This window comes from Perca flavescens, chromosome 15 (genome assembly GCF_004354835.1).
Source record: "Perca flavescens isolate YP-PL-M2 chromosome 15, PFLA_1.0, whole genome shotgun sequence".
In the NCBI taxonomy this organism is placed as follows: domain Eukaryota; kingdom Metazoa; phylum Chordata; class Actinopteri; order Perciformes; family Percidae; genus Perca; species Perca flavescens.
In genome coordinates this window covers 25,932,984-25,960,970 of record NC_041345.1, presented here as the reverse complement: position 1 = coordinate 25,960,970, position 27,987 = coordinate 25,932,984, and the positions used below count along the sequence as shown (strand labels likewise).

General features: G+C 45.5%; 1 protein-coding gene across 3 annotated transcripts in view; it reads right to left on the bottom strand.

Moving 5' to 3' along the window:
- Window positions 1-27,987, bottom strand: part of smg1 (SMG1 nonsense mediated mRNA decay associated PI3K related kinase) — a 70,551-nt gene that overhangs the window by 10,508 nt on the left and 32,056 nt on the right. For all 3 annotated transcript variants that reach the window (XM_028600627.1, XM_028600628.1, XM_028600629.1), the window contains exons 26-55: window positions 27,524-27,665; window positions 22,623-22,773; window positions 22,145-22,265; window positions 21,157-21,402; window positions 20,647-20,798; window positions 20,269-20,404; window positions 18,980-19,124; window positions 18,620-18,758; window positions 17,481-17,699; window positions 17,146-17,326; window positions 15,999-16,160; window positions 15,048-15,265; window positions 14,717-14,871; window positions 13,555-13,777; window positions 13,022-13,268; window positions 12,425-12,654; window positions 11,993-12,238; window positions 11,689-11,827; window positions 11,367-11,476; window positions 10,894-11,112; window positions 8,907-9,100; window positions 8,563-8,735; window positions 7,827-8,106; window positions 6,462-6,734; window positions 5,432-5,666; window positions 5,057-5,268; window positions 4,780-4,936; window positions 2,502-2,691; window positions 1,876-2,156; window positions 502-711 (exon numbers count right to left, since the gene is read on the bottom strand). In XM_028600627.1, coding sequence (XP_028456428.1) covers window positions 502-711; window positions 1,876-2,156; window positions 2,502-2,691; window positions 4,780-4,936; window positions 5,057-5,268; window positions 5,432-5,666; window positions 6,462-6,734; window positions 7,827-8,106; window positions 8,563-8,735; window positions 8,907-9,100; window positions 10,894-11,112; window positions 11,367-11,476; window positions 11,689-11,827; window positions 11,993-12,238; window positions 12,425-12,654; window positions 13,022-13,268; window positions 13,555-13,777; window positions 14,717-14,871; window positions 15,048-15,265; window positions 15,999-16,160; window positions 17,146-17,326; window positions 17,481-17,699; window positions 18,620-18,758; window positions 18,980-19,124; window positions 20,269-20,404; window positions 20,647-20,798; window positions 21,157-21,402; window positions 22,145-22,265; window positions 22,623-22,773; window positions 27,524-27,665 — 5,786 coding nt within the window. The remainder of the gene's footprint in view (window positions 1-501; window positions 712-1,875; window positions 2,157-2,501; window positions 2,692-4,779; window positions 4,937-5,056; window positions 5,269-5,431; window positions 5,667-6,461; window positions 6,735-7,826; window positions 8,107-8,562; window positions 8,736-8,906; window positions 9,101-10,893; window positions 11,113-11,366; window positions 11,477-11,688; window positions 11,828-11,992; window positions 12,239-12,424; window positions 12,655-13,021; window positions 13,269-13,554; window positions 13,778-14,716; window positions 14,872-15,047; window positions 15,266-15,998; window positions 16,161-17,145; window positions 17,327-17,480; window positions 17,700-18,619; window positions 18,759-18,979; window positions 19,125-20,268; window positions 20,405-20,646; window positions 20,799-21,156; window positions 21,403-22,144; window positions 22,266-22,622; window positions 22,774-27,523; window positions 27,666-27,987) is intronic.

Sequence of the window (27,987 nt, the reverse complement as noted above, 5' to 3'; positions counted from 1 at the left end):
GAGCCAGCGCTGACAACGTTCATTCTCTAGTCCGTAACCTTTATTACATGCAGGACCCCTATTTAGTGTCAATATGAGCCGCTGACACGAAAACAAAATAAGCCGTTAACTTGCAAAACTCTTGAATGCAGTTTTTAAATCAGGGACACCTTTAGGTCCACTTTTTAAGTGATGAAATTGTTTTCAATCAATCTGTCAATCAATCAATCAATCAATCAATCAATCTGTTGGTTTTGTGCTACTAAGATGTTTTATGTCTTGTTTACAGTGTCGTTTTTTGTACCTCCAACTGCAAATCTAATTCCCCCCTGAGGGACAATAAAGAAATTTGAAATCTGAAAATATCAAATAAATAAAAATATAAGCCTTCAGGTGGCACAAACATGCATAAAAAGGTGGGATTGTTCTGTCAGTGCTTTTTTTTTTTTAATCTATGGTGCCATTTGAATCACAGATTTTGTGTATGATTATTGGAAGCATCCAGACACAATCTGCCTGTACCTGAAACATGACAATGTGCAGCTGGCTCCTCTGCAGGCTGGCCTTGGCCGCCTCCAGGTTGGCGTCCAACCTCCTGAGCAGGTCCACCTTCTTCCAGGCCGTGTCATAAGAGGAGGCCAGCACCGTGGCTCTGTTCAGCAGCAGCTGGGAGACCCGGCCCGACCCCAGGCCCTGCTCCACTGCCTTTTTACACAGCTCATCCAGAGACACCTTCAGAGCCCGGACAGACAGTGCTTAACATGTTAAAGTACATCTTCGCTTTCTTTTTCAGGTTGTGAACATTCATTGTCGTTATTTGCCCTCTTAATCTTTTGAGTATTAGTTTTATTTTTTGTAACTTTTAAAAGTTGACCACTAGGTTTTAAATAATTCAGATTAAGTAAGTGGATTCGATACTGGATTATGATTGGATAAAATGCAATAACCCCAACCTTAATTTCAAAGTATACATTCAATTTGTAGACTCTATGCTATTTGCAAAAGGGATGCATTTGTGCGGTCCTTTGTTAGGTCCCAAGTTCATCCTGTGTTTGAAAAATTCTTTAGTAATCTCCAAATTGAGCCAGTTTGCCCCAGCATTTTATGCACTTTATCTTTAAAAAAACAACAATCATGCCCCTTAAAATGTCTTGTTCAGTGTTTAGTAGCACTGCCAGCCACAGCTCTGCCACAGCTCTGCCCTTTGGTACACAAATGGTCCCTCCTGGCTCCAAAATACCAAGATGGACACTCCTGGCTTCCTGTCCTCAAACCAATGAGTGACGTCACCGATGCTACGTACAATATACTTACCGTCTATGGCTCTGTAATGTCAGAATAAAAACTAACATTTCATAACATTACAATTAATGTTTGGCATATTTTAAAGTTATGAGATTATTTACATAATCTAAATCAGAGTTTAAGGGGTATAACAAAATACAGCCATAACTCTCAGGATGGCTGTATACAGCCAAAGAAAATCTTGGTCAACTGAAATTCAACCTACGCTTGCTACATTATGGGGAAAGAACATCTGCATGTTATCTCTGGATCAACTAAATGGAGCACTGAGTGCACTCAACCTGGTAGAGTTGTGTCCATCAAAGAGTTTTCTCCTGAGGCCACTGGGTTTTTAATGCTGTGCAACGGGAGCACCTAATTGACACAAAGCTACAAACACTTTTACTTCTGCAGGTATTCTGTAGGCGGCCTTTTGAAAGTAACACCAGCGATTGTACAACCAAATTCTAATTGGTTGGGCTATCGCTGGGGTTACTTTCATAGAGCATATCACCCAACCAATCAACCTCAAAACCCCAGGCCTGCTTCTCACCAAAATCCAACTAGCACGAGGAGATGTAAAACACACCCCCACCCACCCACACGTCTTACCTTGCCATCTGCACCAAAGTCTTTCGCTTCCACCTGAGCGACAACGTCTAGGCCGAGGGCAGACACGGTGCTGCAGAGGGCCAGACCGAGGGCTTGGCTGGGCAGACCCATGAGCATCTGCCGAACAAACTCGGCGGTGAAGGCCTTGATGGGGCGGGTCATCTGTTCCTCATTGACCACTGCCACACCCGACCCTGTTGCACTTGGCCGCTGATACAGCGGCTTCCCCAAACCAACCGGTCCGTTTGTAGGTAACAGGTCCTCACCTGGGGGACAGGTACCTGAACACACCAGATTTGCCACACACTATTCAGACAGCAGGCTTAAAAGTTCCAACCCTGATTTTTTATAGACCATATGTGTACTGTAACAACCATTAACATGACAGGAATTCCTAAGGAGACCTATGCTCATTTTCAGGTTTATACTTTGATTATGGGTTTCTAGTAGAACATATTGGAGATACTCAGATGAGGGGTGGTATAATCAGCCTGCATGTGACATAGGAAGGGGAACCAAATCTGAATGGCTTGTAGAATCACATCTGATCTAGGCAACCCTTTAAAAAGCTAAGCCCGGATAGCCGATACTCCTTTTACATTATTCATGCAGTGAAGAACTCTTACCAGACAGAGTCTGAGCAAAGGAGGCACACAGCCTGAAGAAATCCCTGATGGTTTGCAGTCTCTTGAGGAAGAATACCTCTTCCATGAGCTGCCGCTGATTCAGGCTGTCAAAGAAGTGGAGCTGTGCAGTCCGAGCCTCCCTCAGAACATCCACCTTCCTCCAGGCCAATGGCACCTCCAGAGAACTCAGCTGAGGAGAACGAGGAGAGGAGAAAAATGGGGTGAGAGAGAGTTGTTTTTTTAATATTGGTAACCACAAATATTCAACCAGGAAATGATGCCGACATAAAGGATGCAGACTGATGGCTCAAAGAGAAGCAGAGTAATGTACAATTGCTAAATGTGTACTCCTGGATGAAACTACGGTCTTCCTTTGCTAGAGGTCTGCGTGGAAGTGGACCTGTTTAAGACTATAACCACCATGCAGCAGCACGAGTTTTTTGCCACATCTCCTCTGTACAAAGTTCAATTACAGGCCCACCATCTGTAATCTGTGAAGATCTCATTTCACAGAATGATTAAATAACAATGTATGTCTTGAAAAGCTATAAATAGACGAAATGTGACAGACATTGGCTTTAAGTTACCAACAGCTTTTAAATGGCAATTTGATGCATCTGTGTGATGAGCTCAGGTTCTCATGAGTAGGGTTGGGTATCGTTTAGATTTTAACGATTCTGATCATCGATTACGGTTAGTTTTTTTAAGATTAATTTTTTGGGCATTTTTAGGTCTTTATTATATAGGACAGCCGAAGATGTGAAAGGGAGAGAGGGGGGAACACGACAAGGACTCAGCCCCCGTACATGGGGCACACGCTCCACCAGGTGAGCTAACCAGGCCCCCCTCAATTCCGTGTCTTAACGATTCTTAATTCCAATTCGTCGAGGGGTGGGGTGAAAACTAGGGCTGCAACAACGAATCGATAAAATTTGATAATTAAAAAAAGTTGGCAACGAATTTCATTATCAATTCGTTGTGTCGCGCAACTATTACGCCACTCAGTCGTGGAGATAAAAAAAATTGAGTTGAGCACAGAGCGGAGCGAAAGAAAAGAAAAGAAAAAAAGAGCAGAGAGGGGGTAGAGGAAATACGGAGAGAGACCGGAGAGACCCGTCTGAAACACATGGCGGAGGCAGAGAAATCAGTACGACCCAAGTCATCCAAGGTATCGGAGCATTTCACAATAAATAAAATCGAAAATGTGTTAATTGCAAGATAAGCAAAAGCGACACGGCATGGCACGGGCGCACCACGGTGATGATTCAGCACCTAAAACGTCAAAATGTTGGAGTCCTTGATGAGAAGGAAGGGAGTTCAACAGCAGGGTAAAGTCACTACACTATCCTACTTCTGTTCTGTTTTGAAGTTAGGAACGTAACGTCCTTCCAGTAGCTCTTCTGTGCTGGAGTGGTGTTTACTCGTTATCCAGCTGACTAGCATGACAAGCTAACATTAGCTTGTTAAACAGTAATAAAGCAGGGGTGGTATAGTTTGCAAGATTAAAGACTGTTTTATTCACTCGCCTTTTATGGCCCATTCATTTTTTAATCTGTTGTCATGTATATATTCTGTACTTTGTTATTGTTGACAAATATATTTGTGTGTGTTGTATAAATGAACTTAACTTGCACTTACTACAATGATGGTAATAATTTAATGAATAAGCTTCAAGTGTCTGTCTGTCTGTCTGTCTGTAGTATTACTTTACACAACTATTAACTAAAACAACAAGTATGTATGCAAGTATGTATTGAGTTTATGTAAATTAATGCTTTTTTGTTTGTTTTTTTCATCAAAAAATAGACAGATTAATTGATTATTAAAATAATTGTTAGTTGCAGCCCTAGTGAAAACAGATCACATGCGTAAAAAACTTTTACACAATTCATATTCACATGTCACTTCATACTGTTTATGGGACCTGTAAATTAATTTCATACAGTTCAGTTTCTCTCCGCCCTCAACACACGCATTTGACGAGGATGCATGCTGACACGCTGCACTTTGTGCACAATTTCCAATTATAAATATATGACATAGATTTTGCATGAAGCAGGGTTATTTGTTCACTCCCATGTCGATAAGAGCATTTTGAAAAGATACAAAAATGAGGTTAATTGGCAATTAGTCACGTTTAACTATTATTGAATAGCAGCCCTAATAAAAATCTAGATTGGATGCAAGAGGATGCAACAAAAAAAAAAATATATAATATATACATATATTACCGGCCTATTATTACATTTATTACATCTGAAGGATTCTTGGGTTCTACCTTGTCTGTGAGCTGTCCAAAGGCAGTCTCTAGCTGGGTGAACATGCCATCAAAGGCCACCAATAACATTTGACCAGCAGTCATCTTTGGTGTGTCCTGGCCCGGTCCATCCATGCTGCGAGGCTGGATCAGCTCAGAGTACTGAGCGCGCAGCATCCTGAGCACAAAAAGACGTTTTTCAAACATCAGACACATTTTCAAATCCGTTATGCCAATGCTGTATCTGACTAAATTCGTGACAAGTAGGATTCAATGCACAACCATAGCAACTGCTTACCTGGTGATGTGGAGGCAGTGGTTGTGCCCATCATGGTCTATGCCTGTGGTGGCCTGCAGACCGTCGACCAAACCTTGCAGGCCAAGACCATCAGAGCTCTGCTCCACTAGCTGCTCCAGCTCTGCCAACATGGACTCCAGGGTGGGCTCTCCTTTCACCATACAGCGCAGAGCCTCTGGAAAGATGATCTGACGGAAGTTGGTGTTCAGTTCCTACAGTGGACAAGGAGACACAGCAGTGTCAGAAACTCCTTTTTTCCCCCCAGGTGAACACGTCATGACATGAAATTGTAAGAAGCTTCTCATTTCCATAAACCGAACAGGTTGCTTCTAGTTTTAACTGGTTGTTTTCACTGTGTTTTGAGGGTGCACCTACATGCAAGCAAGTGTACACAGCGTTGGCCAGGTACACAGCCTGGGTGGTAGCTGAGGGTGCAGGCAAATCCAGGTCGTGGGGCAGGAGTGGGCAGCGTTGGAGCAGTGTTGCCAGCGCACTGACATTTCCAATCATACTGCAGAGCTCCTCCAGGAACCACGCCCCGTCCCTAGATATCAGATCTACCAGCTGGTCTCCAGCACTGGCTGCTGCTCCCTCCATCACCAAGTTCCTCCTGGGAAAATAAATAAATAAAAAAACGCTCAGTGACTTCCTTCTGTTCACCTGCAACTTCAAAACTTTCAGTTCCATTCTCCAGTAGTACCACATTTCTAAGCGAATAAGTTGGATTTGATGTACTTATGCAGGGTTCAACGTTAAGGTTCTAAGTCCATTTTAACTGGCCCCTATACAAATTATTCTAAAGTCTCAAGTAAATTGTTATATTTGAGATGCTGCTTGCTTTTGTCATGGCACTCTAACATTTGTTTTCTCAACGAAGACGTTCCTTTGAAAAATTATCCACTTTTATCTGCTTTGGACTCAAACTTGCAACTCGCAAAACGTTGCTCTATTGTTTCAGCTCGTACACAGCCATCACCTTCTTCTTCTTCTTCTAGCAAGACAGTCCTGCATCACTAGCGCCAACTTAATTCTTGATTGGCCAACAGCAGATCCAAATCATTCAACAAGCATTCTCCGACATGGGCAAAGGGAAGGCGGGCAAGAGAATTATAATGTAATTTCTGATACGATGATTGGAAAAATATTATTGACTGAACGGGCAAGTGGGTTGTTATATTTACTTGCCCAACGTGGCTTTTCACTTGCCCCGGGCCATCGGGCAACCTTTATTGTTGAACCCTGTTATGGTATTTGAAGGTTTCAGAAACACAGCCTGGAAGATAAATAAATATGTTTATTTTGGCAAAGTAGCCACTTACAGATATTATACACAAACTCCATTTCCCATTAGTTTGAGTGGAGAAACAGCACAGTAAAAATTGGAATAATAAGGAATGTGTTTAACCTGCAGAGTGTGCAGAGGGCAGAAGTGATAATTCCAGCCAGGCTGAAGGAGCCCGGCTCTCCATTCTCCCGAAGGAAGACCGTAATGCAGTGCTCAATCTCCTGCAACTGCTCCTCGCAGGCGGCGGCCGTTGTGCCCTCAGCCTTCAGTCGCTCTGCTTGGTGCATCACACGCTCATTGGTGTCAGCCACTTGGTGCTGCAAGGTCAACTCCACACTGGACAAGAACTGGCAGGAGGCAGCAGGAGGCTGGGGTGCAAACAGCACCTCATATCTGAAAGGGGAGGGGGCAGGATGAATTACAGCAGAGTGCAACAACATAAAACGTACTGATAAAGACATTCTGGTCTGGTCTGTGGATTATCCTGAATAGGCAATGGCTACTAAAGTTCTACTGCCCAGTCCAACCTACAGACCACCTGACTCGCCCCCTCCCCCGGATATGAGTGCTGACGAATGACAGAGCCGCGCTGGTGTGCATCAATACATAGCATCGTTTGTTAATTCAGTGATATTAACCGTTTATTTATTATCTTTTAATCGCTGGATCGCATGTACGGCATTATTATGTGTGTACGGTGGCTTTTTAAAATTATGCTGATTATTCTTATTAAATGTATGGTTCTCTATGGTACGCCACCTTAAATTAATGAAGTATAAATATCAGGTTAGGATGGATTATACTTAAATTATAATAATGCATGTAATCATAACAGTTTTTCTATACAACAACATGTATTACGCCGCCTTCACACTGGCAGTTGAAATCAGCTCCGTAATACGCAATTGAACCACCACCGTTGAAAAACTTCGGAAGCGACTCACAAAAATGGCAGAGAGACTAGAATGACTGATAAGTGTCTGAATGTACGATTCTCTCAGACCTCTCTTATACAGATATAAATAGAAAGGCTGTTGCGTGGAGAGAAGTTGCCCAGGACGTTGACATGTCAGGTCGGTTAAATGTGATATAGCGGTATAATGTCAATAGTTTGGTGTCTGTTGCTAGTTAACCAATTAGCATTAGCAGGTTTGTTTATCAGTACCATAGCAACGCTAACATCCGTCTGATAGGAACCGTCCGTAGCCTTTCGCAAGAGTTCAATTTTTTTAACGCATCCGGATGACCAACTGACACTTTCTTTTTCGCACCGCATTCATTCGGATCCGGTTCGGACGCATTCGCATGCGGTCTGCGAATCTCCACAGGAAATGAATGACTTCCGGCTGTTTCGAAGCCGTATCGGAGCTGATTTCAACTGCCAGTGTGAAGTCTGCATTAGAACTTGCCACAGTCAACATATATAATAAAATGTTTTTCTCCATTGTAATGAAAAAAGAAAGAAAGCTTGCTGCAGTTCCTTACTGTCTGTAGATGAGCTGGCAGTGCTCCACCGTCATGTCTCTTAGCAGTTCCTCCAACCAGGCCTTCCACTGGTGGGCCCGATGGAGCAGCAGAGTAGCCCGTGGGTAGAGCAAAGCCACTGTAGCGTAGCTGTGCAGCTGCTCTAGGCAGCTGCGAAGGGCCCCACGGCGCTGCTGCAGCAAGGAGCTCACCTCCGCCTCCAGACTCTCGCACTGGCTAATCAGGTGGGCCTGGCCTGCATTCTGCAGGAAGGCTGTAGCTGGCACATAGCTAGGAGGACCTGGGACAGTGTGACAACCAAGAACATGATGTAGCACAGCTCGAGAAAATGATCCATGTGGCATTTCAACAATACATTATTACCAACGTCATTAATAGACATTAAATTAGGCCACACTTAGCAGCATTTACATCACATCTTGCAAGGAATGTGCTCTATGGTTAAGCAGGACTACTCTATGACACGCAGGAAGAGGGCACTGTTGTTCCAGCTAAAATAGAGTTGTTGAATATTTGTCAAATGTCACCACAGTCCTCTTAATGTAATGTAAATGGACTGCGTATATATAGCGACTTTCTAGTCGTAACGACCACTGCATTTTATAATCAATGGTAACTAGCTAATTAAATGCAGTGTATTCCAAAACTTGGCTAAGACTGGGACAACTTTCAAAATGGCTTATTTTTGACCAGTTCATCCATTCACCCTGATTCCATCATTTACAGTGGGACTAACCAAGATCTATGGGGCTGCTGATGTCCTGCAGCAAGCTGGCCAGCTGGGTGGCCTCCAGGTTGGAGAATGCTGCCTGGTACTGGGAGATCCACTGGTCCAGGTCAGCCAGCTTGCTCTGAATGGCCTCCTGCACAGTCCTCTGCCGTGACTGCAGCTGGGTGTGTTCAGAGTACCTGTGATGAGAAGGGAAGGATAAATAAGCTTTCAGAATGTGATGCTACTTGTTGTTGCATACAGTATCTATATTAGCCACCCGCCTGGCTTCTCCCTGTATATAAAGAGAAAATATCATTCATTCATTTTGACATGGATACGGAATAAATTATCATTGTGCTGTCTTAGACCTTTGCTCCAGGGTGAGGATAAGATGGTTGGGGTGGTTCTCTGCCTCCTCCAGGAAAGCCATCTCCTCTTGAAGTTTGGCTTGTAGTTTCTCCCCCTGGCAGAGCAGCTCCTGCAAGACCAAGTACTCCTCCACAGCCTCTTCCACCTGCGGCAGCACTGCCAGCATCTCATCACGATTCTTGAACCAGTTCACCTGCACACAACCCACCGATCACACTCAATCCTCAAATGCTTTGCTTCTGGATCATGTATGTGCAGTACTTTAATACATCTTGTTTCATCATGCTTCCCCGGAAGAATATTTTTAAATATTCCATATTTTAAAGCCTCAATCTGATGCATTTTGAGATGTATTTTTTGCCAACCAACGGTGTAATATTTCAGTATGCACTCATTAAAGTTAATTTAACTGGCAAAACAGTTAAAGTCCTTCTGACATTACACAATAATAAAAGTCATAATTTTTAAAAACTAAAAAATTTTGGATCAATTTTTACTTCTTCCAACCATATTTTAAAGAGTCAATGTGGATTTACAGTACATATTGCAATAATATCATAATCCTACAATGAATCATTGTGAAAACTAAACTTTACTACTTTGGCCAGGTCATCATCAAAAAAGCAAATTAGTACATTCATGATTTTGTCCATGTTGATAGTAGCTGCTTTATTTACATGTATTAAAAACGTTGCATTGTTTATCTTTTAATATAGTTAGACATCTAGCTAAACTCTGGGACGTAAATACCTGCCATGCTAATTCCAAACAGACAGCTTTGTCAAGGCAGTTTGGGCTTCAGATAGCTTTTACACACTGGCCATCGGTAGTGTTCCGCTATGAACGTGCACACTCGTATTGTTTGTATCACGGTCGGTCAGTAAAGGAACAGTCGCAGCAGTCGTTGCTGGTAACGGTAGCGGTCGTTGCTGGTAACATACTCGTATTACAGAGTGCACGGACCGAAGCTTTGTGACTAGCAAGCACTGTCTTACCGCTGCTGCCGTCCAGTGTCTTCCTTCAACATGCGCTGCAGAAGCAAGCACCCGAGACACGTCTCCATCCATTTCCTCTATTCATGCCCAGCGCCATATTTTTAACTACTTTCTCAACTAAAGCTGTATCTACATGCTCCAAGTTTGATAAACTTTGCCTCCATTTTTTTTTTGCCGCGTTACCAGGGAGACCACACCGCACTCTAACATTTTGGCAAAGACCTGCCCTACTTTGCATCTGATTGGCTAAAACTCGTTTCATTGGTTGGTAGAACTTGTTTCATTGGTTGGTGGAAGTTCGATGATTGGTTAAATCCAGTGCATTAAAACAAATCCCATGTGGACTCTAAAATAGTCATACACCAGAAATCGGGCACCAGGCCCTTCTTATATACTGTCTATGACCAGGGCCGAGTACTTAACCAACCCTTAAACATTTTTTCATCAAATCTACATGAGTCACGTAGGTCACCTATTTTGGTTTCAAAACGGTGAATTTCGCCAAAAAGGTGAGTGATTTTCATGTCTGGTTTCCCCTGTTGTCAAAGTAGCTGGAAGTTAAATTTCCCTGGGTTTAATCATAACCTTGCCCTACCTGGACCCAGCAGTCTACACCTTTCTGCCTTCTTGCCCCCATTAGTGCTCAGACACAAAAAGTGAGCATTCATTGTCACCTCCTAAATATGATCCTAGTCAGACAAAGGAAACCTCTGAATCATCATTTAGACAACTGGAGAGAACTACATTTCTTGAAAACACGTTCACTACTTTAATGAAACTAGTGCGATGCCTGTTGCTCGGACTGTGGTATCGCTGCTTGCATCTTTCTCCAGAACCGCTCTGCTAACAACTTCACAATGCTTCCGTGGGTCCTGAGCAACACGCCTGCCGTGACATAGTTGCGTCCCATAGCCATGCTAGAATGTACGCCTCATTTGCTAACAGCTAGCTATTTGGGAGCGTTAGCAGTCTATTCCGGTCATGAGCTCACCTTAATCTCAGCCACCCTGGAGGAGAAGAGCGAGCGTGTGATGTCTCTTTCCATCTCTCTCTTGCTCTGCTTGCTGTCAGCTTGTTGGCCTCCCCCTCCATACACGGCACCAGCGAAGCCCACCTCCCCCCCAGCAGTCCAGTCCACCAGGGGATCATAGACGAAGGCCTCCAGCAGGGTCAGCAGGGTCTCTCTGCCCCGACGCATCATCTGAACCACCTGAAATGACACATCTAACTTCAGCGCTCATTCAGCAGAGCAGCAACTATCGGCAATACACGGACAACACTTTGATTAGAGATTAAGACTAGGTCCTGAACACTAGCTGCCTTAAGGTTAAGCCTTGAACAGGTGCACAACTGGTTTTACAATTAAGTCCTGAATTGTAAGTATATACACACTATTCAGTGTGAATGTGATGGGGTCCAGTAGAGTGAGACGCGGGGCCAAGTAGTGTGAGATATGACAGTAACCTGTTCACAGGACAGCCTGAAGATGCCCTCCACCCCAGTGACTCCCAGAGCAGTCTCTATGTTGTGGGTCATCCTGAATGGGACCTTCTCCGGCACTCGCAGGCTCTTTCCTAGTGACGCGTACAAGGAAAACCAGAGCATATCAATAGATATATTAAACATACCGTCTAACTTCTTTTCTCTGTAAATCGGACAGATTAATATAAATCAGCAGAAACAAATGCGACAAGCTGTTAATGGGACAAGGCAGAGTCTACGCATTTCAATGCCATTCTCATTAAACTGACTCAACACACATGCAAGCAAACCAGTTGAAACTGACCTTTTTCAAAGCATACATTGTAGTCAATGTGCACCACCTCACCGGTGGTCATGTCAATCAACACATTGTCAAGGTGACGGTCGCCGAGGCCGATGATGTATCCCACCATTGACATGACAGCAGTGGATCTGGCGTAGGACTGCAGCACAGCAAAGGAGAAAAGGAATTGCAACCAAAAGAACATTGACAGTGGATGTGGACTTTGATCACTGATTAATGAAATGGAATGATCGTGTCACGTTAACAATTAAGGAAAATGTTTTAATCAATTCTTCATTTTTTAAATGCTAACTGCCACGGTTACCTGAGTGACCCTCCACCACTCGCTGGGTGTGGTGCACGAACACCACAGCTCCTTGGCCAGCAGGTTGGAGGGCGTGGCCTCCATTAGCTCTTTCAGCACCTCCTTCATGACGCTGAGAGGCCAGTCTCGCCGAGTCACATCTAGACTGAGCCCCACTGCCTTCAGAGCGGGCCCGATACGGCTGTAGTAGAGCTCACTGGGGCGGGGTACTGGAGGCACCGGCTGCTGTTGGAATGAGTCTTGGGCCTGGTCAGGTCCAAAAAAAAAAAAAAAAAAGATGCTCTAATGAAACACTTTGAAATGGCTATGGGTTACAAAAGGAAAGGTTGTCAGAAAACGGCCTTTTTTGATGAACTAATTCTTGCTGTTCACCTGATCAAGTGTACAATTACATAATAAATTACAGGTGCATAGTACAGAGGAGAACGGTACCTTCTGAGCCTGCAGCACAGCTTCCCTCTGCTGCCAGCGCTTGTAGAGGCCAAAGAGTGGCGTGGCTCCATCCACCCACTGGATGAGTCCTGATCGGGTTCCGAGGGGGGTGACAGAGTAGTGCCGGGCGTGGAAGTGAGGCTGCTCCTGCTGGTTGATCTTGGTGAACATGGTGTTGACAATCGACAAGAACTGCATGATGCGTTCGTCCAAATGCAAATCCTCAAGACCTGAGAGAGAGAGAGAGAGAGAGAGAGAGAGAGAGAGAGAGAGAGAGAGAGAGAGAGAGAGACAAGGTTTATATAGATAATCACTACAACTTTACTACTGACACTAACTATTAAACCAGGTACAAACATTCAAAAGTTGTTTTAGTCGTGCAACAGAAAACTCAGATTGGACAGATAGTCTAGCTAGCTGTCTGGATTTACGCTGCAGAGATCTGAGGAGCAGTTAACACCCCCCAGTTTAAAATGGCAACACAAAGAAAGACATCAGGATATAGACTAGTGTAGCCCCAATGTGTAGTTACAATGTTTAGGGGACAGAACGTATTCATTGCCCACCCATATTCACTGCTGTGAGCTGGTCCCCTACCTTTAAAAAGATATGGGTAGTTGCGTCCATCTGAGCCCAGGAAGAAGAGCTTCTTGGGCTTGGTCTTGGTGGGCAGGATGGTGATGGTGTTGCCTACGCTCTGGATAGTGACAGCATCTGATGCCGACACCTCGCCTGGCAGGGCCATCTCGGTTGTGGTCATAGACACCAGGCGAGGACTGATTTCATCCAGATGAAGCAGATAGCTGGCTCGCTTCTGAGCACGCTGCTGCAGGCTCATCATTATCTGACACACACACACACACACACACACACACACACACACACACACACACACACACACACACACACACACACACACACACACACACACACACACACACACACACACACACACACACACACACACACACACACACAGCTCAAACTTGGAAAAGGTTTTGTGCACAATGTATAATGATTGTATTAATGATATATTTAAAGTATTACTGAGACTACATTCATGCAAATAAATTGTCTGAAATCCTTAGGAATTAAAATGCATGTACAGGTGCAAACAAACAAAAGCACACCTGTTTGAAGGGAAGCCAGCTGCTGGCAGGGTTGGCAGGGTTGGTGGGGTTTCTCAAGCGCTCCAGGGCAGAGGTAATGGTATCGCCGTAGGTCTGCTGGAACCAGGTCTCGTGTGGCGTCTCTGCTGGAGCTGCTGTGATGCTGCAGACGTGATCCAGGGCGAAAACCACTGGACGCATCAGAGCAGAGTGCTTCTCACGCATAATGGCGATCTTTTCATCCCTGCAGCACAACAAAGAATGTCACTAGACTGGCAACCAAGTGCAACAGGGTCCAATGACCGTATTCTCCGAAATGCCAGGGTAGGCGTACAAACAATATGATCTGTGATTTAGCAAGAAGTAGTAGAGAAGACGTAGATAGCGGAAGTAGAGGAAAGCAGGGTGACTGACAACAGTAGAAAACACATCCGCCAAAACATTGCATTTGTCTACTCCATTAACGTTGCTGTCGCTTACCTCCCGTAAGCGTGTATTTATAACCACCCTTCGGCAAAACGCCTCTTCTTTTTCTAGTGGGGTGGCTCTCCCTTACCACATATTTAAAGGCCATTTGATTGCGAGTCTAGATGGAGATGGTGCATTACCACACGCCTCAACTACTTGTGGAGTGATGTTATTTTCTGGCTTGTGCACCTCGCGACGGGAACACCACAGCAGACATAAATCTAGTTTCAGAGGGTACATCTCTACCAACTGAGCTACAGGGGGTCAATGATGAAGACAAACAGGGAACAGAAGCCTTTACTGATTCTTCACGGCAGACAGTATTGCTTTAGTGCACCAGGAGACTAACGAAGTGTTAGAGTCTCCTGGTGCACAAGTCGGTACAGAGACAGCGAGAGAGGAGCAGAGATGCGGAAATTCGGAATGGCTGACCAATCAGAGCAGACTGGCCTTTTTCTGGAATAGGGCTTAAAGAGATAGCGGAGCGTCTCAGAATACAAGTTCAGCAGCCATGGGCAGTGTGAGAAAATTAAGTTGTTTTTTAAAACATGTTCTAGTAGAAACACAAAACACAAGTATGAACCTGAAAATGAGCATAATAGGTCTCCTTTAAGGATGCAAACAAACTCATAGGCTAAATGCAGCCGTTAGTAAAGAATGGACTGGAAGTCCTGGAAGGAGCTCTGCTTCTAAGGTATAAGTAGGTGAGCCTCACCTGCGCAGTGTGTTGTTGTTCTGTACTCTCTTGACCTCGTCCTCCAGCTGTTGGATCCTACGTAGGACATGCATGTGTTGCTGTTGTAACACGCCTAGCCACAGTTCATCCCACAGTAGGGTCACTCTGCGTAGCTCACCCACCAACTGCTGGACCTGATCACCACACAGGACTAGTTAGCAACGTCGTAAGACTCTAGCATGAATCTGATTTAAAAGGTGTCCTGCCAAAGTCTATAAGAGCAAGAATGTTTCAAGCATAAGACTTGAAAGTAAGGTTGAAAATATGATCATAAAACAGTGTACGAGTCCAACTGTGTGCAGCCCCCTACCTGAAGCACCATGGTAGGGTTGGCAAAGGACAGCTTCTCCACGATCTTGCTGTAACAGTCCTGCATCATGGCTTGGTCTTGACTGGAGCAGAAAGTCACCAGCTCCTCTGACGCTCCTGGCTCTCCGCCGTTGGGCTGCTCCTCCTCCTCCTCCTCACCCAGGCCCTCTCCTTGCATGCTGCCCAGGAAGGTGGGCAGAGCTGACGGCAATTTACTCCCTGTCAACACATTTCAGATCTAGTGTTTACAGTTTTACTGGTATCACTGGTAATTCTCATTGTTGTTAATTGTAAATACAAATTGTTCATTGTTGAATTTGTATTTTCAAAACCCATTTGCTATGTACAGCGTTTCTGCAGGTTTCACCAAGTCAAATTTAAGACTTTTTAAGACCTTTGTATGACCATTATAAATGAAATTTAAAACCTTTATCAGTTTTATTAAGCCAAGTATCACTACACTTGCACTTCCCCATAGCTGAAGATCTATTGTACAATCTGGAAGAGACTCACACCAATAACACAAAAACTGATTGGCTGCAATATAAGTAGCAGGTTGGTCTCCTTTGTAGTCGTAATACAGCGAAATTACATTTGGATTAGCGGAATAAAGAACTACAACACCACAGAATAAAAAAATAAAAATAAAAAAAAAGAATTAGCTTTAGAGGTACAAGGTTACAAGGACGGAGGAAAATTAAGACCGGTTAAAAATTATTTAAGACCTAGAACACAATACTTTTGACATTTTGATTTTGTAATTTTAGACTTTTTAAGACCGCATGGAAACATTGTATGTAGTTTTGACCAGTGATGGTCAGTTGTTCCACTGTTAAATGTAGCCAAACTTGGCATCATAGTTGGGAGTGTCTGGTTCCAGATAATGAGATTAAGTCACGTTCAGACACTTTGAGGAGCTGCACATAGCCAGGTCAGCAGAAATAAAGAATACCTGCATTCTGAGCCTCCCCTCCCAAGGAGAGTGAACCCACAATGGCAGGGTAGAGGATGAGATGTGGCGAGTCTTGGGCCACTCGACATAGCAGGCTGCATATGCTCTGTCGGATGTATGCTTCTGGATGGTTGAGACGGGAAAAGAGCTGGGGGATGATACCTAAGGAAGACACACATTACAGTTTATAAAAGGCAGCAGTAAGGGCAGGATTATGTTAGAATAACTACTTTGTATGCCATTTTAACTAGATTGTAGGGGGGAAAGGAAAGAAGGTATCATAACTCTAATTCAGATCAGATGGGCTTCATAACCTGCAGATACCTACCAGATAATATGCATATACTTTTAAACATTGTGAAGCACAGTAAGAAATGCTGAGTTCCCTGCATGGCATCAGCAATAGAGGCTGAGAAAGCCTTCGACTGAGTCTCATGGCCCATTGTGTTCAAAACCTTGCAAAGTTTGAATTCGGCCCATTCGGCTTTATCAGGTGGATTCAGTTGCTGTCCTCGGCAGCACACAGCGCAGTCCTGGCTAAAGTGTTGCATTGAGTTGAGCTCTACGTCACATGCTCCGCTGTGATAACAAAGTCTGTGCAAAGAATCATCGATTGCATATCTGTAGCATAACACAGGCTAACTAAATATTGACAGGACAAATAAATGCTAGAGGTTGGCACGGTAACGGTAAGAATGAAAGGGTAGAAAGGGTTCTTCCCTTCCCCATACGTTTTGAAGAAGAATGACTAACATGTGGAATGTATACTGAAACTTTTTATACCTCAACAAAAAGTTTTAATACATTTTTTTTTTTTTAATTAAATTAGTCTTTTGAAAAAGTCAATCATGGTCCACCACAGTAACCAGTTACGTTTTGTAACACTAAAATGAATGCATCGGATATATTTCTCATATTCTGATCTTTTTGGGCATCTAACCAGCTTTTGTCACATACTCTGTTCATCTGGATATACATAATTGTAACGCCCAGTGTACAGGTAAGTAAGCAAGTTTAAAATCTCTAAATCTAAACTTGTCCCTGTGCACACAGGACCAGTAAAGTGCCTCTGAGAATGTACCACAAACACACTTTCAGACACCGACATGGAAAGATATGAGGATGCTTGTTTTGCACGATGACATACCCCTCCAGGGTGCTGTAGGGGTGGAGGCTAAGCCCAGTTCAAGTCCCTCCCTCAGTTCACCAGCATGCTTCACCAGCAGACGGAGGAGACGCAGGGTTGCCATGACAATCACATCGTCATTGCTCTGTTTGCTGCTGTGACTGGACAGCAGGAGTTTGGGGTCATCCTCATCTATAGGGACCTAAAACACACAACAGACACTGGGGGTGATGGACTGAACAGAAGGCCGCACTCAATCCCAGTCTTGGTCTTCAAAAGGCAACACAGCACTTCAGTCATTAGGTCTGAACAGTGTAACCCCTAACAATCCTGCAGATGCTGTTACTAAGTCTCACCTGTCCAGCATTGAGCTTGAGGAAGGTGAAATAGGCCTGGCAGGAGACCCGGTAGAGGCCAAAGATGCGGTCCACCACTCGTCTCCAAACCCGGATCAGACCATCTGTGACAGGCTGGCCCGCCTCCCCCAGCCAGGGGCACGAGCCAGTGAGCTGCCGCCAGATCACGTCTACCATGTCGTCCTCGTCATCTTCCTGCTGTAGAGCCATGTCCTCATCCTGGCACACAACACAAGAGTGGGTTCAAAACAATCTGCACTGGCCAGCAATGAACCTTTAAAGCCACGCTAAAGACAACACAACATCACTTAGCTAGACTTTTTGGGAAAGTAAAGGACCAGAACCCTTGACGTGCATATTAGAGGTTCCAAAACCCAACATTTGAGTGTCTACTTCAGAGCAGTCACCTTTTTTTATTACTAATACCAAAGAGGCTACCAAGTTGTGGGTATTGTTTGCTCTGCTCTGGGGAAGCAAGGGTTAGCAGACATACTCAAACATCTCACCAATACTGGAGTACTTGTTGAAGTAGTTCATCTTCCAAAACTAAACCTACACTCACTGCAGAAGAGATCTAATGCAGTGTTTGCAGTTAGAGCAAGTTAAATTCACTTTGAGGAGATGTACCGATACGTTTTATAAGGCCCGGCAGCCAATCATCACCCATGTCAAGGACTGCAAGTTGAATAACACATTTTGTTTATGATGGTGCAGCATTTCCCATACATAGGTTCTACTTGGGCGCCCGCCCAGTAGTTAAAGTACAAAACAGCATTTGTGACAGGGTGTCTTGTTTAGCATTACGTGTAATATGAATTAACAGGAGTTGGGAGGAGACGTGACGTGCGCATAGTGTTGAGATGTGCCACCACCACAAGTTATTTCTCAACCTGTGGGAAACACGGTTGTCTGGAGGTGAATTTTGCTGAAGCGTGCAGCAAACTGACAAAATATCTGTCACACGCCGTAATCCCTGGTAGGGGATGTAGTATGTAGTATCATTGATATAACTGGTATTGTATATTTACACATTTTACATAGTTTGTTTTTGTCTACGTATTATTTAATGACTATCTCTTTATGGTCCTGTGGGTTTGGAGATGACTGAATTGTTGTTGGCTACAAAAGGCAGACTCTACCTGTATGCCAGTAGGCCGACACATGGCCTGTCCCAGAATGCTGAAGATGGTGTCCTTGTCTTCTTCACTGGTGGTTGCTGGCAGCAGCTCCTCTATCTCCTTCTTTTCCCCAGGAAGAAGAGGCAATCCCTCCCCTTGGCTGAGGACAACAAAAGGAAATCAGAAGAAATAGTCCATCAGTAAGTTTGTTTGTAAGGGCTGATGGGGTTTTGAATAAGTGGTTTGAGTTAAATCAACACCTCTCTGACAACAAAAAAAACAGAGTTTCAACTTTACAGAGATGTAGAATTAATTGCATTAGATCATACAGGTGAAGCTCCAAGCCGGTAACTATACATGTATTCCACTGGGTCCACTAACCTAGCATTATCCACCACTTTCCTACCCCAGCGGTAAGTCCAACTGGCCAGGGCTGCCCAGGACTTGGCCATCTCTGGAGCCAGGCTTGTGGAGAGCTGGTAGAGTTGGCCCAGCACAAAGTCTGGCTCCCCAACGCCCACACTCACTGCACAGGGAAGACAGTCGAGAATAAAATGTAGGTAGAATCAAACAACAGTGCTCTACTTTGATTGGAAAAAAGCCCTCAATGTCTTAGCAATGGTAAGACACTGGTGGTTTAAGAGAAGATGATTTTATTGTGCTGAAGGAATTTCTTGGAAACTTACAGTATCTGTTGTTTAGAAAAGACAACACAACTGAGTGGATACCTACATATAGTACAGGGACTGTACCACTCCGCACGGACATATTCCCATTACATGCCACCAGCCAACAAAATTGCATACTGCCCCGGGGTTGGTATGGTTTGGGTTTTTTCTGATACCGGTGCTTAAGCGATACTTTTAAAAAGGTGCCTGTGCCTAACAACAATAATAATAATAATAATAATAATAATAATAATAATAATTTAAAAAAAAGGCACAACGACATTTGGCGACAAAAGAATGGCTTGTTTATTGCTTAGGCCATAAGTTCAAAATTAAATCATTTATTAATAATGTAATAACTTATAACAATAACTTATTTCACCAGTACATTGCTGTTAAATGACAAATACAACCACCAGATGGGAAAAGGGTATTTTACAATAACTTTGAATGCACCAGGAGGCTAAGGCTACCAGTTTCAAGTGAACGCACCATCGGTGTCGTTTTTCCAAAATCGGCAGCTACAGACTGTTTAACGTTGCTGTGTTGGAATCCTCCACAGTGTAATCCAGTCACACTTTACACCGTTTAACGTTAAGATTTCAGCATTTTAACTGTGTTTAATCCAGCAAAGAGCTAACGGTAGGCTAATGTTAAATGTTGTCAAGTGTAGGGTTACCTAGCGTCGCCTGTAATGTCCGTCAGAGAGAGAGAGAGAAGCACAGGCATTTCAGTGGTACCGAAATGAGGCTCCGAAATCCGCGTTGCTAATCGGTCCGGTAGATACTGTTCGTTTAGGCATCGTGCCATATTGGCACCGGGTATTGGAACCCAACCCTACACTGCCCGTTGTACGACAGTTTAGAAGTTAATGAATGCATAAAGACGAGCTGGATGGGTCTGCATTCGTCTAGAGGTGTGAGGACTTTAACATTTGAGTGTGAACACTTTTACCATGAATGTGTCTTAATAATGCCAATGTGTATGTACTGTAAATGTTACCTGAGGTCTCAGTGATGATGTGGGGAATACCCTGGTCCTCAAGGGGAAGCTCCAGCAGAGAAGCAATATTCCGACTCAGAGGTGACATGCTGCCCACAGCATTGGATGAGTTTACTGCTCCTGACCTCTTTACCACCTAAACCAAAACATCACCAGTCTTTTCTTAACATCAAAACACAGTGCACACCTGCTGTAAAAAAGAAATACATTACAATAACAAAAGCATTTTTAACGTTTTACAGCTAAATATCACAGCTTTTTTTACTTTTACAAAAAAAAAAAATAAATAAATAAATAAATAAATAAATAAATAAAGGGTACATGCTTCCAAAATCAGACCAAAGTTAAAGTTTGAGCTGCATTTATAGGTGAGCATGCCTGTTTAAGCTGAGGTGTCATGTCCTTCCAGTCAGCCAAAAGCCATTTGCAGAGTGTCAGCAGTGAGCGGCAGGCAGCACCTTCATTCTTCCCCACGTGGCAGTAGGACAAGGCAGCCCTGCTCAGCATCTCCATGGCTGTCATGGACTGGCCTGTGGACAGAGACACTGCTTAGGACCAAACTGAAGCCATCATCGACACGCTGCAGAAATACAGTAGTTTCTGCCAGCAGAGAAACGGAGGACACCTGACAATAGATGTGTCAGCTGGGATCAGACTGTCAAAATGGTTTTGGTCACTGCTCTGCATCATTATGTTGTGTGTGTGCTGGATCATGCAGGCTCATTCTGTGGGTCCTAGGAGACCTATTTATCACTAAAGGGCTCTAAAATAATCTGTTGTGGTGAGCACTGATGTTCTTGTGGCTGTATGACTTTTGTCCTTGTCAAAAATCACCATTCTATTCTCGCAAAAGAAGTGTGCAGCTTTTAAACGTCTCCCGTTCGTCACCTGCAGTTCTCAAGACTTTGGCTTTTTCGATCTGCAGCTCTGGTCCCCATTTCTCCCCCAGAGTGCCCTCCAGGGTGAGACGCCTGAAGGCCTGGCTCAGCTTGTCCTTCTGCTCCTCTTCTTGTGTACCGTCACTGCATTGGCTGAGCAGGCGGGACGCCAGGGCAAAGTTGCCTTTTTTCCGGGCAAATTTGACAGCGGTCAGACAAAGCTCCATTAGGTGGCCGTCTATGGATGTAGAGTAACCTGAACAAGAACAGAATGGCAAAATCTCAGAGCCTCACGTGGACAAACACAGGGTCTTTCCATGGGCCCCAGTACACTTTGAGTATCATCCTTATTTTACAGTTCACCATATCAGAGCTGTGTTAAGATGCTGTTTCTCCACATTAAGAGCTCGTCATGCTGTACATTTGCCTTGTGCCAGATTGGCTAAATTGCTTGCCTCCTGGGGAAAAACCTTAATACAATATACGGGTTTGTTAGTCAGTCAGTGTGCATTACATTTTATTTTTATATTCTAGTAGGGTGAGCACGCTGAGCATCTATAGGTGACTGCCACCATTGAACAGTGTATAAATATTTTCGGTTCATTATGAAACTGTGGTAGATCCTTTTGACTATGGTGATGTGGTCAAACTCATCACTTCAAATGCCAATGGACTGCCAGATATGTCTATATGGAAAAAATAAAGAAACTAATAGTCAAATCTACACACTTAACAGCCAAATAGGAAAAAATCTAATTCTAAGATCAGGTCAAAGTGACATCAAGAAATGTCAATGTTACAAACGCCGACAGCTGTTGCGCAATCTTTAAAACGGTGAGAGGATGTATTATTTAGGTCCATCACAACATTTAGTTTAAAAGGGATAGTTCATCCAACAATCAGTGCGATTCTTCAATATCTAAAAAAATATTAATAGATCAACAAAAAACTCCTGTGTAGCCCATCAATCTGCACCTTTTCTAGTCAATGATAACTACCTTTGAGTTTGTCGAGGAGCTGCCTCTGGAACATGGTGTATCGGAGGGCCTGAAGGAAAGGCTGGACATCCTGTTGCTTGCAAGAGCTCAGAGCTTCACTGCACAGTGGAATCATACAGTCCTGCAAAGAATACAAACACACCGGGAATTCAAACTCCAGCTTGTTCTCTTTGGACAGAATAGTGACGTTTACTTTGTTGCTTTTTTTTATGCATTTACTTTATTGGTTAAAACGGCCTCTGTACAAGCCAAACAGTGCTTAGGAAGCAACACTCTACACTAATTTGACAGCAGTTCCGTCATTCAACAGATCGTTATGCCGTGTTCCGCAAAGCATGAGGGATCTTTAGTTTTCTCTTCATGATTTACATTTTCTGGTATCCAAACACCGTTTTGGATGCCGTACATGCACAACACTCCGTTTGAATGCATTATTTTATTTAACCTATAGCCAAATGTAAAGTATGGGTGTACATACTTCTTGTCCAGTGAGTGTGTTCTCCAGGGTGGCGGTGCAGTGCAGCTGCAGGGTGGGCAGGGTCGGCAGGGCATCAGACAGAGTGAGAGTGGAGAGGCGAAGAGGACCCAAGCAGATCCGTCCAGTCTGTTTCAGGCAGCGCACCAACGTACTGCAACATCACATCACACAATTTACTAAGACTGCAGAACTCTGGCATGTAAACGGAGTTGTACTAAAAGTAGAAGAAAAGCGTGCATCTGTGGAAATTGAAGTATATTTACAAGAGGAAATTTCTCATGTTGAGCACACAAGTGCGTGTGTCGTTTATTTTTTTTAGCAAGACCAACAACAAACCCCCGTAGCGTCTAATGTCATCACGCATTCAGAACATTTAAAGGGGCCGCCGTCCCTGAACAGTCATAATTACCTGAATTGACTAAGGACAGTAAATTACATGTATATGTATTACGTTTATCACTGCATGTAGAACCATATTAAGAACAAGGTGCTGCGTTAATAATCAACAGTGTGTAGAACCACAATTAACAAATAAGGTGAATTATGTATGTCACATTCCCCACACACGTCCCCCCAGAATTCACCATATCAGAAGATAACCAGACAGTCAACGGGAGGTGGCCGTGATTAACCGACCACAACGGGCGCTTGCACCGAGGTCGGGAGGCCCCACTGAAGCCGGCTCCCCGTCCTGACACGGGTGCGGGGCATGTAGTGTGAGAGGCCCGGGAGAGGGGGAAACATGGGGTGGGGACAGGGCCGGAGGCCGTCCGCGTTGTGGGGGCCGAGCCAGGTCGATTGGCCTGGCCACGTCCACGTGAGCTGGTTTGAGGCGGTCAATGGAGAGGTGCTCCGGTTTACCGCCCCTGTCCACCACAAAATGTTTGTCCCCCGACTCCAGAACGCGGAATGGGCCCTCGTAGGGCGGGCGTAGCGGTCCCCTGTGGGCATCTTGGCGAATGAAAACATAGTCGGCCGTCTGAAGCCCGGCGGGGACGTATGACTGAAGGTGGTCGTGACGGGAAGTGGGGACAGGTGCGAAAAGCCTTGCATTGTCCAGTAGAGTAGACCGCTGGAGTGTAGCAGACCAAGGAACCGTGGTGCTAGGGACAAAATCCCCTGGAACCCGCAGCGGCTGTCCATAAACAAGCTCCGCGGAAGAGGATTGAAGGTCCTCCTTCGGCGCAGTCCTGATGCCCAGCATCACCCATGGGAGCTTGTCGACCCAGTTGCTGTCTGTAAGGCTGGCCCGCAGGGCAGCCTTCATCGACCTGTGAAAACGTTCACAGAGCCCATTAGCCTGCGGGTGATATGCGGTCGTGCGGTGGAGGTTCACTCCGAGGCACTGTGCAACAGCGTTCCACAGCTCAGACGTGAACTGCGCACCACGGTCAGAGGATATGTCCGAAGGAGTGCCGAAACGGGCAACCCAGGTGCTGATAAATGCCCGTGTCATGTCGACAGACGCCACTGATGTCAGTGGCACAGCCTCAGGCCAGCGGGTGGTCCTGTCAACCATGGTTAACAGGTATGTGAACCCATGGGAGGAGGGTAGGGGACCAACCAGGTCCACATTGACATGGTCAAAGCGTCTCTCCGGAACCGGGAAAAACTCCAACGGGGCTTTAGTGTGGCGGTGTACTTTGGCCCGTTGGCACTCAATACAGGTGTTAGCCCAGTCCCTAACATCCTTCTTGAGACCGTGCCAAACAAACTTTGCTGCAACCAGTCTCTGTGAGGCTTTCGAACCCGGGTGGGAGAGACCATGGACGGCATCAAAAACTTGTCGTCTCCATCCCGTGGGAACAAGTGGCCGAGGACTGCCTGTGGAGACGTCACACAGGAGTGTGGCGCCGGCATCGCCAAAAACTACGTCCTTGACCTGCAGCCCCGTAGTCGAGGTCCTCAGGCGTTGCACGTCCGGGTCCGTAGTTTGATCCGTTGCCATGCGGGTGTAATCCAAACCAAGATGGACTGCTCCTGCCACAGCCCGCGAAAGGCAGTCCGCCACGTGGTTGTCCTTACCGGCAACGTGCTGTAAGTCCGTAGTGAACTCTGAAATGTAGGACAGATGACGTTGCTGGCGGGCGGACCATGGCTCAGCCACCTTTGCCATAGCAAAAGTCAGCGGCTTGTGGTCCACAAAAGCAGTGAAGTGTCGACCTTCCAGCAGGGAACGAAAGTGTCTGATGGCGAGGTAGAGACCCAGCAGCTCCCGGTCGAAGGTGCTGTACTTTCGCTCACTGGGGCGCAACTGGCGGCTGAAGAAAGCCAATGGCTGCCAGGCCCCCGTCCACCCACTGCTCGTAGACAGCACCAACAGCGTAGTCTGAGGCGTCTGAGGTGATGGCGATGGAGGCCGTAGGAGAAGGATGCGCCAGCATGGTGGCGTTCGCCAGGGCTGCCTTAGTGGCAGCAAAAGCCTTGTCCCTGCTCTCAGTCCAGTCCACAGCGTGTTTGGGTTTACCTTTCAAGGCCTCGTGCAAGGGCTGCATGAGCCGAGCGGCTCGAGGGATGAAGCGGTGGTAAAAATTCACCATGCCGAGGAACTCTTGCAGGGATTTGACAGTGAGCGGGCGTGGGAAATGTGTCACCGCCTCCACCTTTGATGGGAGAGGAACTGCACCGTCCTTAGTGACTCTGTGTCCCAGGAAGTCAATGGTGGAGAGACCAAACTGGCACTTGGCAGGGTTGACAATCAGCCCATGTTGGCTAAGCCGCTCAAACAGTGTGCGGAGGTGTGCCAGGTGCTCGCTACCAGGATGTCATCCAAGTACACAAAAAGAAAAGGCAGGTCCCGCAAAACAGAGTCCATGAGGCGTTGAAAAGATTGAGCTGCGTTTTTAAGGCCGAACGGCATGCGCAGGAACTCAAAAAGACCAAACGGCGTGATCACTGCCGTTTTGGGAACATCCAGTGGGTGTACAGGCACCTGATGATATCCCCGGACGAGGTCCACTTTGGAAAAAAAAATCACCTTACCAGCCAGATGCGCTGAAAAATCCTGTATGTTCGGGACTGGGTAGCAATCAGGTGTCGTTGCCTCATTAAGCCGCCGGTAGTCCCCACAGGGGCGCCAGCCGGCACCAGTTCTTTACATCCACTAACAGCCCATGTGCACACAACAAAATCGGAGCCGAGGAGGGGAATGGCAACTTTCGCTGTAACAAAGTCCCAGCCAAACCGCTGTCCTTCGAAACACAATTCAACGTACCTCGTCCCGTATGTGCGGATGGGGCTACCATTAGCAGCTTCCATAGGGGGGCCAGGCTGCCGGTCAACATGTCCAAACGGGAAGCAGGTAGGACGCTCCTCTGTGCTCCCGTGTCGCACAGAAAACGCCGTCCGGAGATGCTGTCACGGATGAAAAGCAGCCTGCCAACGCGGCCGACACCCATGGCCATTACTGAGCGCCGGCCCGGGCGTTTCCCGACCCGCTGAAACTGCATGGCGAACGGCATTTGTTAGCCTTGGTTCCAAACTTTGCATGGTAAAAACACAAGCCTGAAGACAGTTGGGGGGCAGAAGACTGCTGCCGACGAGAAGTTGTTGCAGCGAGAAGGGTGGAGTCGTCCGCGCGGAGGAGCGATGTCTTGCGCTGGAAAAGCGCCGGCCACAACTTCCCTGACTTGCCAGGAAAAATGTATCAGCTTCTTCAGCCAGTCTCCGGCAGTCAGTGATTGTGGTGTTGGCTAGTGCAGCTCTCACTTGGGAAGGCAGCTGACGCAGGAAAAGCTGGATGAACAGAAAATCTGGTCTGTGCTCACCCAAGAGATCCAGCATACGGTCCATGAGCTCAGACGGTTTGCTGTCACCCAGTCCTTGAAGGGAGAAAAGCCTGCTGGCTCTCTCAGCGTCCGACTGTTCAAACGTTTTCAACAGGTGGGCTTTGAGCGTCGTATACTTCTCAGTTGCCGGAGGAGTTTTTAGAAGGCTCACCACTCTAGATGCCGTTGAATTTCCGAGAGCCGACACAACGTAGTAGTACTTTGTTGTGTCCGCGGTGATCTCACGCAGAGCAAACTGCGCTTCAGTCTGGGCGAACCATGCCGATGATTCCCAGAATTCGGGGAGTTTCAGGGTAACCGCGTTAGTGGTCATGACCGTTTCGTGTCTGTGGATCCGTCCAGCAGACTAATGTCGGGGTCACCAGTGTGGAAATTGAAGTATATTTACAAGAGGCAATTTCTCACGTTGAGCACACAAGTGCGTGTGTCGTTAATTTTTTTTAGCAAGACCAACAACAAACCCCCGTAGCGTCTAACGTCATCACGCATTCAGAACATTTAAAGGGGCCGCCGTCCTTGAACAGTCATAATTACCTGAATTGACTAAGGACAGTAAATTACATGTATATGTATTACGTTTATCACTGCATGTAAAACCATATTAAGAACAAGGTGCTGCGTTAATAATCAACAGTGTGTAGAACCACACTTAACAAATAAGGTGAATTATGTATGTCACATTCCCCACACATCAATATTTACAAAGCAAGTTCAACAATTGAACAGAAAAGCCTCGGAACCTTAACAGATGTCTTCAAATAAACAAAACACACACCGTGAACCAGAGGGACCATTAAGCCAAAACAGTGAACAATGGCACTGTGCGTTCACAACCAAGTGCAACACTACGATTGCCTTCCAGGAGAGACTACATTACGGACAGCTTCTCATTCTGCCATCGAGGGTGACCATTCACATCAACTATAAACACAAATCACGCCAGGCTCAGATAGCACGTCATACAAACTGGTTCTGTTCAATCATATTCTCGCCAGACCCATCTCCTCTACCAACCCTAACCAGGGTAACCTAGATCCCTGAGCCCTTCAGGGCCGGATACTGGTTTCTGTTTCCACCTCAAGAACATTTGCAGGTATCCATGTGAACACTCACTCTGGATTGGCTGTGGTCCTCTGCTCCTGCGTTTGAGCGGCCTTGGTCATGGCGCTGACAGCGCAGCGAAGCAGCTGTACCTCGATGGCTCTCTGCAGCTCCGTTGGATCTGGACTCATGGAGGGCAGAAGCCGCTTCAGATCTGAAAGAAAAAAAAAAACATGCATACACCAGACGGTTTTTGAGGCTAAATGGGAACGTTTGCATCTTACACAGTACAAGTTTGTTTACACATACACAAATTGATTTACAATCCAACTATTTGAGGCTTTCAATGTATGATAAAATATGGTGATTGTGGTATTCCTCCTGTATTCCTTAAGATGCAGATCTGACACAACCGCCTCATTGATTTTCAGCTACACATACATTTTTAGGTTATTAATGTTATTAAACTTAGCTGCATTGATTATGGTATTCCTTCTTAGTAGACAAAAGACTGAATTCCCTTTATCACAATGCCA